Raw genomic sequence first — 14,576 nt, forward strand, 5'->3', positions numbered from 1 at the left:
TTTAACAGAACTTTTTTTCCCAAAAATATACTTTTTTATGTAATTATTCTATAAATGTGCTTAGGCACTTTTATAGGCTTGAAATAGTAAATGATCTGCTTTTAGCTTGTTTTGGTCTAGAACTCTTTTAATCATTATGTTGCTGAACAATTTTCATTGTTAGTTAGAGGTGTACAATACTGTAAGTGCTGTTACAGCTGTCAACGTCTTTGTTATATTTCTATAATTCTTTGTACCTTTATTATCAAGCTGACACAATGTGGATTAGTTTTATGTTTCATACATTTGTCAGGTTACATTAAAATGTTTTTAAACGGTGGAATGTTGTTTGCATTTCTTTGTTGTTGTTTTTTTGTTTCGTTGTTATTCTGTTCACAACACTCATCATTATGTGGCAGCCCTGATGTTTCTCTTTCTAAAATAAATGTCACATGACTACAAATAGGTACTAGTCACATGCGTAGCAGGCTATGCATTTATGTCTAAACTAAAAATGTGACCAGAAATGTTGAAACAGCTTAAGAAATTACAGATGCAAGTAACCCATTATATTTGCTTCACAAGTGTGTGCTTTAACCTTATTTTTCTTGTGATCTAATAGGAATCAATGCAAGCAGAAAATAGTTAACACTAAGGGGCCAGACTCATTTAGGCATGGGTGAAATAGCATTCATTCATCCAAAAACTCCTATAAAATGAGACTTATAAAGAATACACATTTAATGTTCCTTGATGTTATCAGTAACATTGGGGAGCAGTGTAGGGAGTGTAGTGTGAGTTTTGTGATATAATTACAAAGTAGGGCTTCAATTATATTCTTATAGATCTCAAAGGGTTAAAGATTTGACAGAGCAATGGCTAGACTTGGCCAAATTTTGCTCTTGCTGTTACATTCCCCCCGACACTGCTATTTGTATCACACAATAATGGCCTGAATGTAGCTATCATCAGGGTAGTACGTAATAATGCTTAATGGACTCGCTGTTAGCTTTTACCGATCTATTGCATTTACAATAATGAATGCCATCGTCTGTTTGCTTATTGTGATGGCTAACTGAACTGAAATAAACTTTGCCTATGTCACTGCATAACGTCGACTCGCCCAGAAAATTGCACACATCACAGTTTGATTTGATTTGGGCTGAAATAGCTAAAAGCTCATCTGCAAAAACAGAACAAAAAAGTAATAAAAAAAAAAAAAAACAGCAAAAAAAGCTGCAGAGCCAAGGAGGAAATACAAGAAGTTAATGTTTCCTAAAAAACACTGTATGCGTTTTGTGCATTTAGGGCTTATGAAATAGATTGTATACCATGGTAACCAACCGTTTTATAACCTGGCATCATTATGAAAAGAAAACTGATGGAATTGTATATATGTTGCTGCCTAACTAGATCAGATGTGACCCATCAAGAGATTTTTATGAGATCCCTTGACCGCTACCTATAGCATTGTCATATTATCTGGGCCAATATTTAAAAAAAAAAAAAATATATATATATATATATATATATATCCACATATATATATATATATATATATATATATATCTACATATATATATATATATATATATATATATATATATATATATATATATATATATATATATATCCTTCACTTTCAAACGAATTTGCTTGCACAAAATCTTTGCATGCATAGGTGCAATGCAAAAAGAGAGCCCTATACTATCCAGCTTGTCAATGGTCAATAACATATCCAAAGTACAGGGCTTGCCGTTGCACCTTACATGTACTACACAAGGCAATCTAAGTATAATTGCTGTGTATGGCACTTTAAGGCACCCATTAATAGTACATGACTCCCATGGTCCCTTTTTGTAGGAAGTATATGCATCCGAATATTATGGGCAAATAGTGAACTCATTTATTAATTAAGAATAACAAAGATTTGTTTTGTTGAACAATTCTATTATATTTTGAATAAACAAAAAAACTGAAAAAGAACACAAGATTGTCATTCATTCTTTGCATGTGTTTATAATGTTTTATACCAAAGTTGCATCAATAGGTTTTTCCCACGTCATTTCGTACACTGTTTAGGCCTAAATCCCTTGGAAAACGTTTCTGCTCATGACATATTATATATTAACACAATATCAGTTGTATGTATTTACATAGGGCAATGCCAACATCAGTGCTTAAAAAGATTTTGAAATAAAAGTAATCACAAATTACTACTCATGTTTCTGTAATAGGCTCAATGTGCTGCTAGAGGAGTAAGAATGATCTGGCAGTGATTACAGAGTAGGAATTAGAATACTGAGAACACTGAAACAACACTCTCACAAAGCGTATCAGCTTGTTATTGTCACTGCTCTCAAAGCATGCGTTTACTGAGGCAACTGCATTGACAACACCTGGTAGAAAAATAAATATATAACAATAAACCATTAAATTACATTCATCCTGAGCTTACTCCACTGTACTGGATTCCCCATTAAAAACAAGAATGTTCATTTGGATATGCTTCCTATAGATATTCTATTCTTGTATTGCAATACAAAAGACACGTCTTCCCTTCAGGTTTCAATTATATTTATGCTGAATAAAATAACTATTTTGTGGCACTGGAAGATTGGAAGATAATACAGAAGAGACACTGTTCATGGCAAAGTCACTTTGTCCATCCAGCATGATGAATATTAGTCACGTTGGCATAGCAGGATTCAAGACCTGAGACCTACTGTTGTGGAATACATAAAACGTTGATTGTTGTCATAGCATGGAGCTGATATAAAAGCAGGGCTTGTCTATTTTTGCAAATGAATCCAACCAATGAAGAGTGGTAGCCGTTTTGAACATGGCAAAGAAAATCTTGATAGGTTTGTAATAATAAAATGCATATAAATACAGCTGAATCAGTATCTGGTCCATCAGAAGCAGATACTGCAAAGTAGATGACTAGTATCAGCAATTGCTTTGGCCCAATAATCTGCATTGTGATTTTATTTTGTTGTATATGGAAAAAAAATTGTGTATTTAGATTCAATGATTTAACCTCTTTCCTACATTGCCAAGCCTTCTTTTTCTTTAACTGTAGCTATGCTTACTTTCAAAGCTACGGAAGGCTGATGTTTTTGAGAGTCTCCTCATGGACAGATTATCCCCTCGACTTTCGGGTCTAGAAGACTTACTCCTTTGGAATGGATTTCTAAGGCTTGCAGTGGTACGCTGCCTATCTAGTTTGTCACTTATTGAGTAGCTTTTCTTTGTGTGTGAGTATGTCATACTGGGTTCCTCTGCCGAGTAACTGTTAGCCCGCTCTATTTTTGGGAATGATATATTGTTGAAAAGTGTTCTTGAAGAGCTACTTTCATGAGCAGATAAGGAGGTCAATGTACACTTGTTTTTCACCTCTGCATCGTTGTCATCGTTGTCTGAGCTTGGATGGCTAAGCTCAGCTTCTCTCTCTGGGTGACAGCTGCTTAATTCTTCTACTTTTTCTCGCACAAACCCAGGAGATGTAGACCTTTCTGCTGTGGCCTGTGGTGTATTGCTGACACATCTCGTATCTATACAGTCTGTGATACTTGTGTATTCCGCAGTCTTTACTGGTACTCCAAGATTGCTGTAGTAGCTTCGACAAGGAGAGAACATAAAAGTCTGAGACTTCACAATAGGTGTTTCTTCTAAGATAAATGGTGAAGTGGCCAGAAAGCGACTACTTTTGGAGCGCTCTAATGTATGACATAGGGGAGAATCTGTATCCCAAGGGTTTTGGCTGATTGGAATACCTGCAATTTCTTGAGGATATGTAAATGTATCCATCGGGATGCTTTCCTCATAGCTAGGGTTTCTACTGCAACTTCTACCACAGTGTGTTGAAGAGCTGCAGCCTTGTCCTATTGAACCTATATCCACCATTGGGTCTCCAGTGCAAGCTACATTCATTGAGCTCTCACCAGGTTCTAGACAAAACTGTGCCTCATCCATAGCTGAAACATATATGTCTATGCAAGATGAAGGCCTCCTGGAATCTGGCACAACTGACAAAGAGTTTAAAGGGGAAGGAGGGGGTTTTGTATCTTTAGATATTGAATGGGAGCTTATAGCTCTGTGTAGATTTAAGGTTCTTTCCTTAAAAAACCCTTCAAAACGTTCAATGCCACCTTTGTCTCTCAAATTTGGAGCATAAAAAGACTGACTTCTCATGCGGGGTGTAAGATTGGGGGATGTAGGAGACAATGGCTCCTCTCCTACAGGATCTATTATGTCATGAAGTTTATATGTATTTCCTTCTTGGCTATTAAAACTGCTCTGTCTTACAATATATGCTGCATCTGTGCAGTCTGAAGATGTTCTAGACCTTGCTTTATTTGTTTCACCTCTTTCCACTCCAGTGAGTCGTTCCATTGCTGTAGCCATTCTTCCTAGCATTTCCTCCAACTGAGCAAGCCGGATATCTACTGTCTGAAGTGATGCCTTCATAAAATGTTCCCGCTCATTCACTTCCTCCAGTCTCATTGACATGTTTTCCACCCTAAAATGTAAAATGATTCTTGTTATAACCTTTGTGTTTACTTGCAGCACACATAGGCTATGCATTCCCTGGTCAAAGACAAGGCAGGAACCTCAGGCATAAAATCGTAAGAGCAGCTTTGTTTAAATGTCTATACCCCTTTGCTATAATAAGGCCACAACTCATCTCTTTCCCACACATGGTGTCAGGACATTCAGCTACATGTTACAATAAATTACACCAAAGCAGAATCCACGTTATGTACTGTTCATTACTATTCACTTGCACTGCAGAAAGGAGCTTACTCTCACTCCAGCTTATTTCAGTGAGCCAGTGTGTTTTGCAGTGGCTCACCTTGTATGGAAAGAGATTGTTCATGCACTGAACTTTGATTCCAGAAGTGGGGATGGAGGCTTTTGTTATTATAGTAAATAGTAGTTGGATGAAAGCAATGATTGTCAAATAAGGAAAAAAGCATAATAATGAGTAGAATATGGGGAATGGGCTTAAAGGAAAACTATACCCCCAAAACGAATACTAAAGCAACAGATAGTTTACTGTATATCAAATTGAATGACATATTAAAGAATCTTACCAAACTGGAATATATATTTACATAAATATTGCCCTTTTACATCTCTTGCCTTGAACCACCATTTCGTGACTCTATCTGTGCTGCCTCAGAGATCACCTGACCAGAAATACTACAACACTAACTGTAACAGGAAGAAGTGATGAAGCAAAAGGCAGAACTCTTGTCTGTTCATTGGCTCATGTGACCTTACATGTGGTTTGTTTGTGTGCACAGTGAATCTTACGATCTCAGGAGGCGGCCCGTATTTTTTAAAATGGCAATTTTCTATTTATGATTACCCAATTGCACATACTACTAAAAACGTATATTATTATGATAATGGTTCATTTAAATGAAGCAGGGTTTTACACATGAACTGTTTTACTCAGTATCTTTTAATAGAGACCTACATTGTTTGGGGGGTATAGTTTTCCTTTAAGGAGGATAGAATGGAACATGGGGTAAAAAGCAGATCACAACTGTATTTTCCAAAGAAACACGATCAGTTATGCAATTGAGCTACATTTGCAACAGTTAATAATGTGAGTGTAGGGGACTGTAGTCTCCCAGTATTATTTATCAGAAAGTCCCCTAGTTTTATTGATGCCTAACTGGGTCCTAAAATACAGTTAGGAGGGGGGCCTGTTTCCTTATCCTGCCTAAAGCTATACACCCTGTAGTTTACCTAGTGCCCGGCCAGTAGATGACACTGTTCTAAAGTATAAAGCCCTGTGCAGCCATGTGTTAAGGGTCCATTTTGTGCAAGCCCTGGCCTGAGCAGGCAGGCTATGTTGGTTTTACCGCCAGCGGTTATTTCCAATGGAGACACGTTTTCCATTGATTTGCCGCCCACAGTCGAGCATAAAGAATCCTAGGCGACAAATTTACTTGTAGGCTACTGCCCTAACTGCCAAATAAAACTAAATTAAGACAAGGTACCTGTATACACGAGAACTGATAAATAATTAATTTGCTTTAAAGGAATTTAGATATTGGCAAATGTGGAAATGTATGCATGTTTAATATTAAAACAAATGGCAGTTCATTCCAGTGCATTCTTTTGAAGTATGTCATTACTCCATATCTAAGCTTTTATATAGTGAGAATAGTTTACAAATACCAGTGTATTTTCATATATCTATGTATATATTGCACATAGAGAAGGAACTGGTTGCTCTGTTGACTTTTTGCATCAAATTGTTTTTAAATTGGCCAAAACAGTTAGTATTCTGCATTTTCAGGCAACTATACTTTGTAAGCTGAAGGGAAGGGGACTTAGTGAGCCTACCAAAAACTGAGTGAGATACGGGAGGTTATGTAATAAAAGACACTAAGTTTGCTCAAGGGCAGTAACCGATAGCAACCAATCAGAAGGTAGCATTTACTGGTCACCTGTTTAAAAGCAAACATCTTATTGGTTGCTATGGGTTACTGCTTCTGGGCAAACTTAGTGCCTTTAATTACATTTGGGGGACAGAGTACTAAGATTAAAGATATCCCTCTGAAAAATTGCCGCATTGGCACATTTATTCCATGAAGCAGCCAGGCCAAACAATATTCAACAAGCTACTATTTCCTGATTATTACAGGTATAGAACCAGAATGCTTTGCGGTTTGCCAGAGAAATGGCCAGATTCAATTCAATGAGAAAAATATTTATCATGTGAAAAGTCATGGATGAAATTTAGTTCAAAGTGCAATTCAATTCAGAAAAACTTATCTCATGGTTTATAACGTGAAAGCTCTGTTGAAGTCTATGGGAAAAAACTGGAACTAAAATTGGTTAAAAGGGTTTTCTCCTTGAACTGAATCTCAACCATGAATTTTCAAGTGATAAACAATGGGATTACTTTTTCTCACTGAATTGAATCTGGCCCAATGTGTCTTTCTGTAATGTAGATCAACATGTCTTTAAAATTTAAATATGAAAAAACAATAGTATTGTTGCTGTGCCATCAACATAAGATTTACAAGAGCTTAGTTATCATAAAGTAAAAGGTACTGTTGTATAAATACAGAGAATTAGCAAAACAGACAAAATGAAGAATTGTTTGCTTTAAACAGGACACTGTGGGAAATGGTTTTGCTGAAATGTAGAGCTTGTTGGATTCCATATAATAGATTCCCATATCTGTACTATGCTAAACCTCTTGTTAAGAGAGAAAAATACTCACCTTTCTGCTGTTACCCGAATTCTTTCATCATTGGAGGAATTAAACCTGTCATCCTTTTCTCTGAAATACTCTTCAATGCATTGCTCTTCAAAGTCATGTACTTTTTTCAGATCATCCTCTGTTATAAATAACTCTAGTTAGCAGAAAAAAAACAAAGACGGATATTGTTAGTATTTGCTGATATTTTGCAAAATTGTTAAGGCTAGACCTGTACATTGTACAATGACAACTAAATCTGCCATTAATAGGAGACTAATGGGCTACATTTTCCATAAAGGAGTAGCCTTGGAACTATTGTGTCTGTATCATATCTGTTTAATACATAGTGTAGTGTAGGACATAGAGTATGTGCATTTACCAACATAAAAGTATGAGTATCAAGTAATTCTAAATGTTACCCAATCTACTTTTCTTTTTATCACAAAGGTCATTTTAACAATGATTACTTTCCCACATATTGTGTATGGAAAACATCAAACAAACAATAGGCTAGGCTCAGTAAATGGCAGCAGTTAACAGAGTCTACAAATCTCACCAGAACACATTTTGATGTGTAAAATGTATCTTTCATATATTGGTTTCAAAGTGCAGTTGTAAACAAAAATAATTCCTCATCATTTATAGAGGAGAAAATGGGGGTTAAAAGGGAAAAAATATGTAATGTTCGAGTTTTCGGGTCAATTCTATTCATCCGAGTTTTAACAATTACATTTTATTAATAGATTTTGAATTTCGAGTTCATGGGAGTTTATGGGAGTTTTCGACCCATGATAAATGTGCCTCTTTATGAGTTTTCCATTCTTATCATCATCATTTATTTATATAGGGCCTGCAGTGCTGTAAAGGGGTCTTAGAATAAATTAAAAAACAAGGGTTACAGAGTAAAAAATAGAATCAGCAGGACTTACTCAAAAAGGCTTACAATCTAAAGCATTATCCATCCAGACCATGCCCAATTCTGCCATGGCACGATCCTAACCCATTGAATCCCAACCAATCCTTTACGATATTTATAGATATTAACAGCAACAGATGTGCTAATTTGTTTGATAAATTATCGAAATGTTTAGGGAGTTATAGGAATTGATCGATCCTTAATTGGATTAGTTGTATTAGGAATTTTTAGTATACATAATAATAACCTTGGCATCTTATTTAAATTTATTTTGTGACATATGTGATGTGTGTATTGTAGCCAGGGCTTTACCATGCTAAGGAAGGCATTACTGTAATTGAAATGCTTACTAAGTCCATAGTCTCTCTCATCTTGATCAAGTTCACGCTTTCTCCACCGACAGCACAGATGCTTGCAGATCATTGTAAAATGGCTGAAAATGATTAAAGGAGGAGGCAAGACTGGCCTTTCATGAAATGCCATGATCAGCTGATAGCGCTGAAATTTCCAAACTTGGTTTGAAATAGACTTGACTTCAAAGAATGTATTGCTAGGGAAGAAAGAAGAAATTTAGTTAGCTCATACCCTTACTTCTGATCTCAGAAAGAAGATATATATATATATATATATATATATATATATATATATATATATATATATATATATATATATATATATATATATATATATATATATATACATAAAAAATATATTTGCTATGTGTTATATCTGTAAACAGTATTTTTTATTTTACCTTTGCATGGCTCACTGAGGCATAGTATTAAGTTGCCTTTAAGGCACATGTTGGAGAATAAATCGCATTTATGAATGGGCCCTGCAACTCTTACTTAAAGGGGCTTATTTGCTAAAATAGGTGTTAATGTGCACCAGTGCAGGGTTGACATTAGGGGAAGGCAGCAAAGGCACTTCCCTAGGGCAGAATAATTTGGGGATATGGAGGTGTCCATTCCAGAAAATATGTTTATTGTGCTATGTTGCTATTTTGTTGTCCAAATATTTTTTTTTAGTCGAACTGAAGATGTATAGAAGTTATTACGTCACATAAAATTCTGATTCATCTGTATTTCTTTTACTGTGAAATTATCAATATGATATTAAGTTTACATTTCCAGAGATCCATTAAAGGGCACCTGTCGTCTGAATATTTCCTCCACAAGAGGTGCAGGCTGATAGTTTTTTTTCAGAAGATTTGCCCCTGCCAGCGCTAGGCCACCTGCACCATGTGGGCTGCATTGTTGAGCCAGTGCCACCATTTACTCCAAATGCACATGCATGTGATGTCAGCTTCTGAGGCAACTACATCAGACGCTTGCACATAATGAGCAAGTGGGGAGACTTGCTCATTATGTGCATGCATGCTATATAACATGGCAGCCCACACTGGGAGCTCAATCTTGGTGCCGGTGGCTTATCGCTGGCATACTATTATTTTTGAAAAAATATTGTTTCCCCTAAGGCTCTATATGCCTGCATCTCTGGTGGGGAAAAAACAGATGACAGGTGTCCTTTAAGTATAAATAAACCAAATACAACCCAACATATAGTACAATAACTGTAATAGGGAAATATGGTGAAAAACTTACTTAAATACTGCTATTAGGAGGTTAACTAGAAGAATGTTGGCAACTAATAAATAGCAAGCCATGATAGCAGGGACAATCCATGCTCCTGTTTTGCAGGGGGGAAGCTGAATTATTTTCCCATCCTCTCCAGTTACATTATATCCACAAGGAGCTAGAAAAGTAAGATAAAAAAAAGTAGGAGGTCATTTTTTTTGCAGCACCCAAGCTTCATGTATTTTTGCCCTCTTATTGATATATTCATGCTTTCATCATGCATTTTTCACAACTCATTACTTGCCAGTGACTGGTGGGATTTGCAAAGTGCCAATCACAATATCGTTTGAATGAGATGAATGACAGATATTAATGAATACGTGAACAAAATTAGTTTCTACAAAACACATAATCATGAACCCCCAGGAAAAGATCAGATGTATCCATTGGGACTGCAAAAATCTCTCTATGTGAGAATGTGTACTTGAAATTGATCATAGTGCAAGCCTTCTCTGGCTTTCCCTGTGTATGCACACCTCATCATGACTGACCAAATGAAGGCTTCTTTGCATATTTACAAAAATATTATTTTTGTCAACAATTTTGAAATACTTCATCATATGACTAGTAATGATTACCAATGATTTGTCATGGTTGGTTCTCTGAAGAGCAATATATAATACTTTGTAGGGTCCAAAGTCTCATACTTTACAGCTGCCCCGATATTAAAGTTCACTTTAAATTGATTCAAATGTTATTTATTAGGGTTTTTCTTTTGTGTTTAAAGTTTTTTTCTTAGCTTATTTGAATCCCTTTGATTATTTATTCCACAACACCACTGATATTTTGGAAAGGAAAGTGTTTTAAAGATCTGGGAATGCAGATTTCAGGAATGTTAGAGAATTAACTTAGAACTGGGCTGATTCCACTTTATGGATATAGTATTCCTGCAGCTCCAGATTGTCATAAACCAAATAATAAACAGGTTGCTGCAAAAAAGTTGGCATATTCTTAAGTTTAAACTTCATTAAATGGAGCCATAAACTACCCGTATGTGTCAAAATCTAAAAAAAGTAACATAAAACATGATTATAAATATTTTTTCTCAAGGAGTACTATTTATATGTATTTATATATATTTGTATAAGGTATGTATTTTTTTGTGAAAGCCTATAGACTGTAATCTGTAGACCCAAGACAAATGCCATTGCAATGATTTGGATATGATGTTAATGATTCTCAATGGCTGCCACAACATGGGTTTATAGGCAATCTATGCAATTGGCTCAGTAAAATGATTTTGCTGAAAATTAATCTGATTGAACCCCTTTCTGGTATGCCACAGACGACACCGACTTGTTTTAAGTAGCTGGTGCCATCCCAGGCTTCCATGGTGCTGTTCGATTAATTGTTTTTAAATCATTTTACAGAAATGTTGAAAAGTGACATGCGAAATTATTCAAGCTTTTTGGCGTCTAATGTTTAACCCCATACGTCATAGCGGGTCAGCATGAATGCATGCTTTAGTCTCAGTTGCATTTTGGAGACAGACATTTGCAATAAAGAAAGCATACCATATTTGAACTGTACATTTCTCAAATGCACATGGTTTTTATCTGTAACAGATGCAACCACATTAGGACAACAACTTGATTGACATTGTAAGTTAAACATAACAGTATTGAGAGTGGGAATATTTTTGTCACATGGCAGAAATTGTTAAACCTAGTTTATAAGCACTGATTTTGCAAACTTTCAAGGGCTCCTAACATGATTTCATTAACCATTGTTTTATTCTTTCAAATGTCCACCAATGGGACTCCTTAAAAGTAGTGATGGGCAAATTTGGGGCATTTCGCTTCGCCGAAAAATTTGGGAATTTCCAGCGAAATTGCGCACCGGTGTCTCGTTTTAGCGCCGGTGTTCGTTTTTTGCATTAACAGGCACAGCCTTGATCTGTAAGCACCCACACAGGCTCAATTTAGAAAATGCATATTTTCACATTCCCGTGCTGACAGGTCAATGCTCTGCCTGTCAGTGCATACAGGGGCGATCCTGGCCCCTCCGCCGCCTGAGGCAGCAGCAGTTGCTGCTGCCCCCCCTCCCCCAGAAATTCGCTCTTAAAGTACCAGGAGCAGCATTTTTGCTGCCCCTGGTACCTAGTGGGGAAGCCTCAACTTGCCTCATTGGCGAAGCACCCCTGAGTGCACACACAACAGAACAGGAGAAAATGGATCAACCAATAGCCTTGAAAACCTTTAAATGCACTATTCTGCAAGGTACCAGCTAAGAGAGAGAGTCACATGTACAGTGTTCCCCCTGGAGAGCATATTGTGTTGAAAAGCCCTTGTTTATACAACAGTTAAAATAAAACCCATGGGCTTTAAAGTTCTTCAGTTTTGTTTTGTTTTACTGCAACTTCGCCCACATTTATAATATACTATAGTATTATGCATTAATGTTATTATTTCTTTAATGCAGATGTGTTTCCTAATTTACTTTGTAAAGCATTGACATTGGATGCCTAATTATTTATTAAAAAAGAAAAAGTACACTACTAAAAAAAGAAAGAGAAAAAAAAAAGAATTCAATCCAATTGCCTGAAACTGTAGACATTGCTCAAATTAAACACATGCATTATGGTGTAAAACACTAATAAACACCAGATTTTGCAAGAATATTTCCCAAGTACTTTCATAAGAATGCATAATCACTGAGAACTGTACTCTGAACAATGTATCTGAAGAAACAATCTTTTGAGATCATATTTAAGGAAAAAAAACATGCACCTGTTGTATTTCTTTTAGGTAATGTTCAGTTGTGCAGATAAAAAGCAGTGCTTCTACCCCAAGCCATGAATTTACAAGCTCATAAATACCTGCCTGAGTAGCTAGAGAATAAAGAAGGAATTGCTTACGGTCTATTTGGTCTGCGAAAACTTCTCCATAGATCATCCAATAGGGCATGTAAAAAATATTCTTTGCTAGGTTCCATGAGGGCTCTTCACTGGGGAAAAGGATAGCCTGCCTTGCCACACCGAAACTCATCAAAATCACTAGCATGATGATGACAAAATACATCATATCTATCATCTAAAATGATATTAAAAAGAGAAGACAAAGTTCAGAACAGTATGGTTAAATAGTAACAGAAACTATAGTAACATCAATTTCACAAATTCACAGCAGAGAACTATTTTTCAAGTGGTGCATTGGCTAGAATATGTTATTTTTGGGCACAAAGCAAGCTACAGTTGCACTGCCCACCCAGCTGCACAATTATGTGTTCTGTTCTTGAAAGAAGGACTAGAAAGAAGGAGAACTGATGAACATGCTCTGGACTGCTGTCAGCTACCTTAGCTTAGGGGCTGAATCACAATATATAGTAATAGTAGTATATATATATCTATATATATATATATATATATATATATATATATATATATATATATATATATCTATATATATATATATATATATATATCTATATATATATATATATATCTATATATATATATATATATATATATATATATATATCTATATATATATATATATATATATATACATACATACACCTAGCCCCAACCCTGGGTATGGAAGTTAAACAGCTAAACTGCTTACATTGGGAGAAAAAACATTAGATCCTTTGAATGCAAAACTTTAAAATAAATGCAAAATTGATGTTTTCAGAAAGTTACTTGTGTCTATACATACTCCTCTGCAACTTGCAATGAGAGCTTCTTCAGTCTGCCCTGATGAATTATGCACTACTGGACAAATTGATGCAAGGGAACCTGGGAATTATGCCAATTGGCGCAAATGATACTAATGCTGTCGCTTAAGGTGCACTATGCAGCTGTGAAATTTGCTATTTGTGACAATTGCTTGGTAAATGTGCAACATAAGAGCTTGTAGGGTTGATTTACAACCAGAATCAAAGTTGCAGTGATGCAAAAATGGACACAGTCATTGTAAACATTGACTTCATTCATTTAAGGTGCATGTGCCTGAACACACTCCCCACACTTTCCCATATTTGTGGCAAGTACTGTTAACACAAGGGAACTGTGGAGCTACCAGGTAATTCCAGGGTTCCTACTGTGGGCTGTATCAGTAGGTGCAGTAAAAGACTCACACACAGGTGTCATTTTGACACCAAGTACCAGAAATAATGCAATTGCATCTAATTTGTCAAAATTCACCATTGCCCATTATGCCACAATATTCTTGAATTGCGGGGAAAACACTGCACCTGAGTTTGTAAATGAGGCCTTTTGTTTTGAACTGTTAATGAAGAAAATTCTAAATATTTAACTTGGTCATGAGGTGATCAAACACTGTGCTATGCAGTTCAATAGTTAAAGGCTGGTACAGTGTGGGTTGATCTTGTGCTGAGCCATTAGTTCCCCCACTTCCCACTCGAAAGGCCATTTTTTAGTGAAAACATTATGAGACTCTGGAACTCTTCGTGCAATATTTGTATTTTCCAGACCATTAATCAGATTTGCTCAGCTCAAATGTTGTTTGTGTTTTCATCACAATTTAGTGTTATGTTCTTGGACTAAATGTGAATAAAAACCACAAGATAATAAAACTTCACATCTGGAAAAAGCTGCCAATACGTCTAACTTAGCAAAAAATAGCTTGTAGCAGATGTAAGTTTGAATAAATGAAAAGTTATAATAGAAAACAAACTTGAATCTGACATAACAATGCCAAAATTCATATTTTACAAATGAGGAAAAGGTGCGGTGGTATATGCACGTAATAATTAAGCTCCTAAGTAAGTATCTGGTTGCACAGCTGAAGGGTTGGTTTATGCTTTTTATGCAACAGGCGCAATTTTGCTGAATATAGCATAATGGGGCTTATTC

The 14,576-nt window shown here is 35.9% G+C and overlaps 1 protein-coding gene across 3 annotated transcripts in view; it reads right to left on the minus strand.

Moving 5' to 3' along the window:
• Positions 1-2,539: 2,539 nt before the first annotated feature.
• Positions 2,540-14,576, minus strand: part of trpm3.L (transient receptor potential cation channel, subfamily M, member 3 L homeolog) — a 152,369-nt gene continuing 140,332 nt past the window's right edge. For 2 of the 3 annotated variants that reach the window (XM_041564224.1, XM_018258772.2), the window contains 5 exons: positions 12,618-12,792; positions 9,728-9,878; positions 8,474-8,673; positions 7,229-7,361; positions 2,540-4,501 (listed from right to left, as the gene is read on the minus strand). In XM_041564224.1, coding sequence (XP_041420158.1) covers positions 3,052-4,501; positions 7,229-7,361; positions 8,474-8,673; positions 9,728-9,878; positions 12,618-12,792 — 2,109 coding nt within the window. In that variant the 3' untranslated portion in view covers positions 2,540-3,051. The remainder of the gene's footprint in view (positions 4,502-7,228; positions 7,362-8,473; positions 8,674-9,727; positions 9,879-12,617; positions 12,793-14,576) is intronic. The other variant, XM_041564231.1, reaches the window with a different exon arrangement.

This window comes from Xenopus laevis, chromosome 1L (genome assembly GCF_017654675.1).
Source record: "Xenopus laevis strain J_2021 chromosome 1L, Xenopus_laevis_v10.1, whole genome shotgun sequence".
NCBI classification, from domain to species: domain Eukaryota; kingdom Metazoa; phylum Chordata; class Amphibia; order Anura; family Pipidae; genus Xenopus; species Xenopus laevis.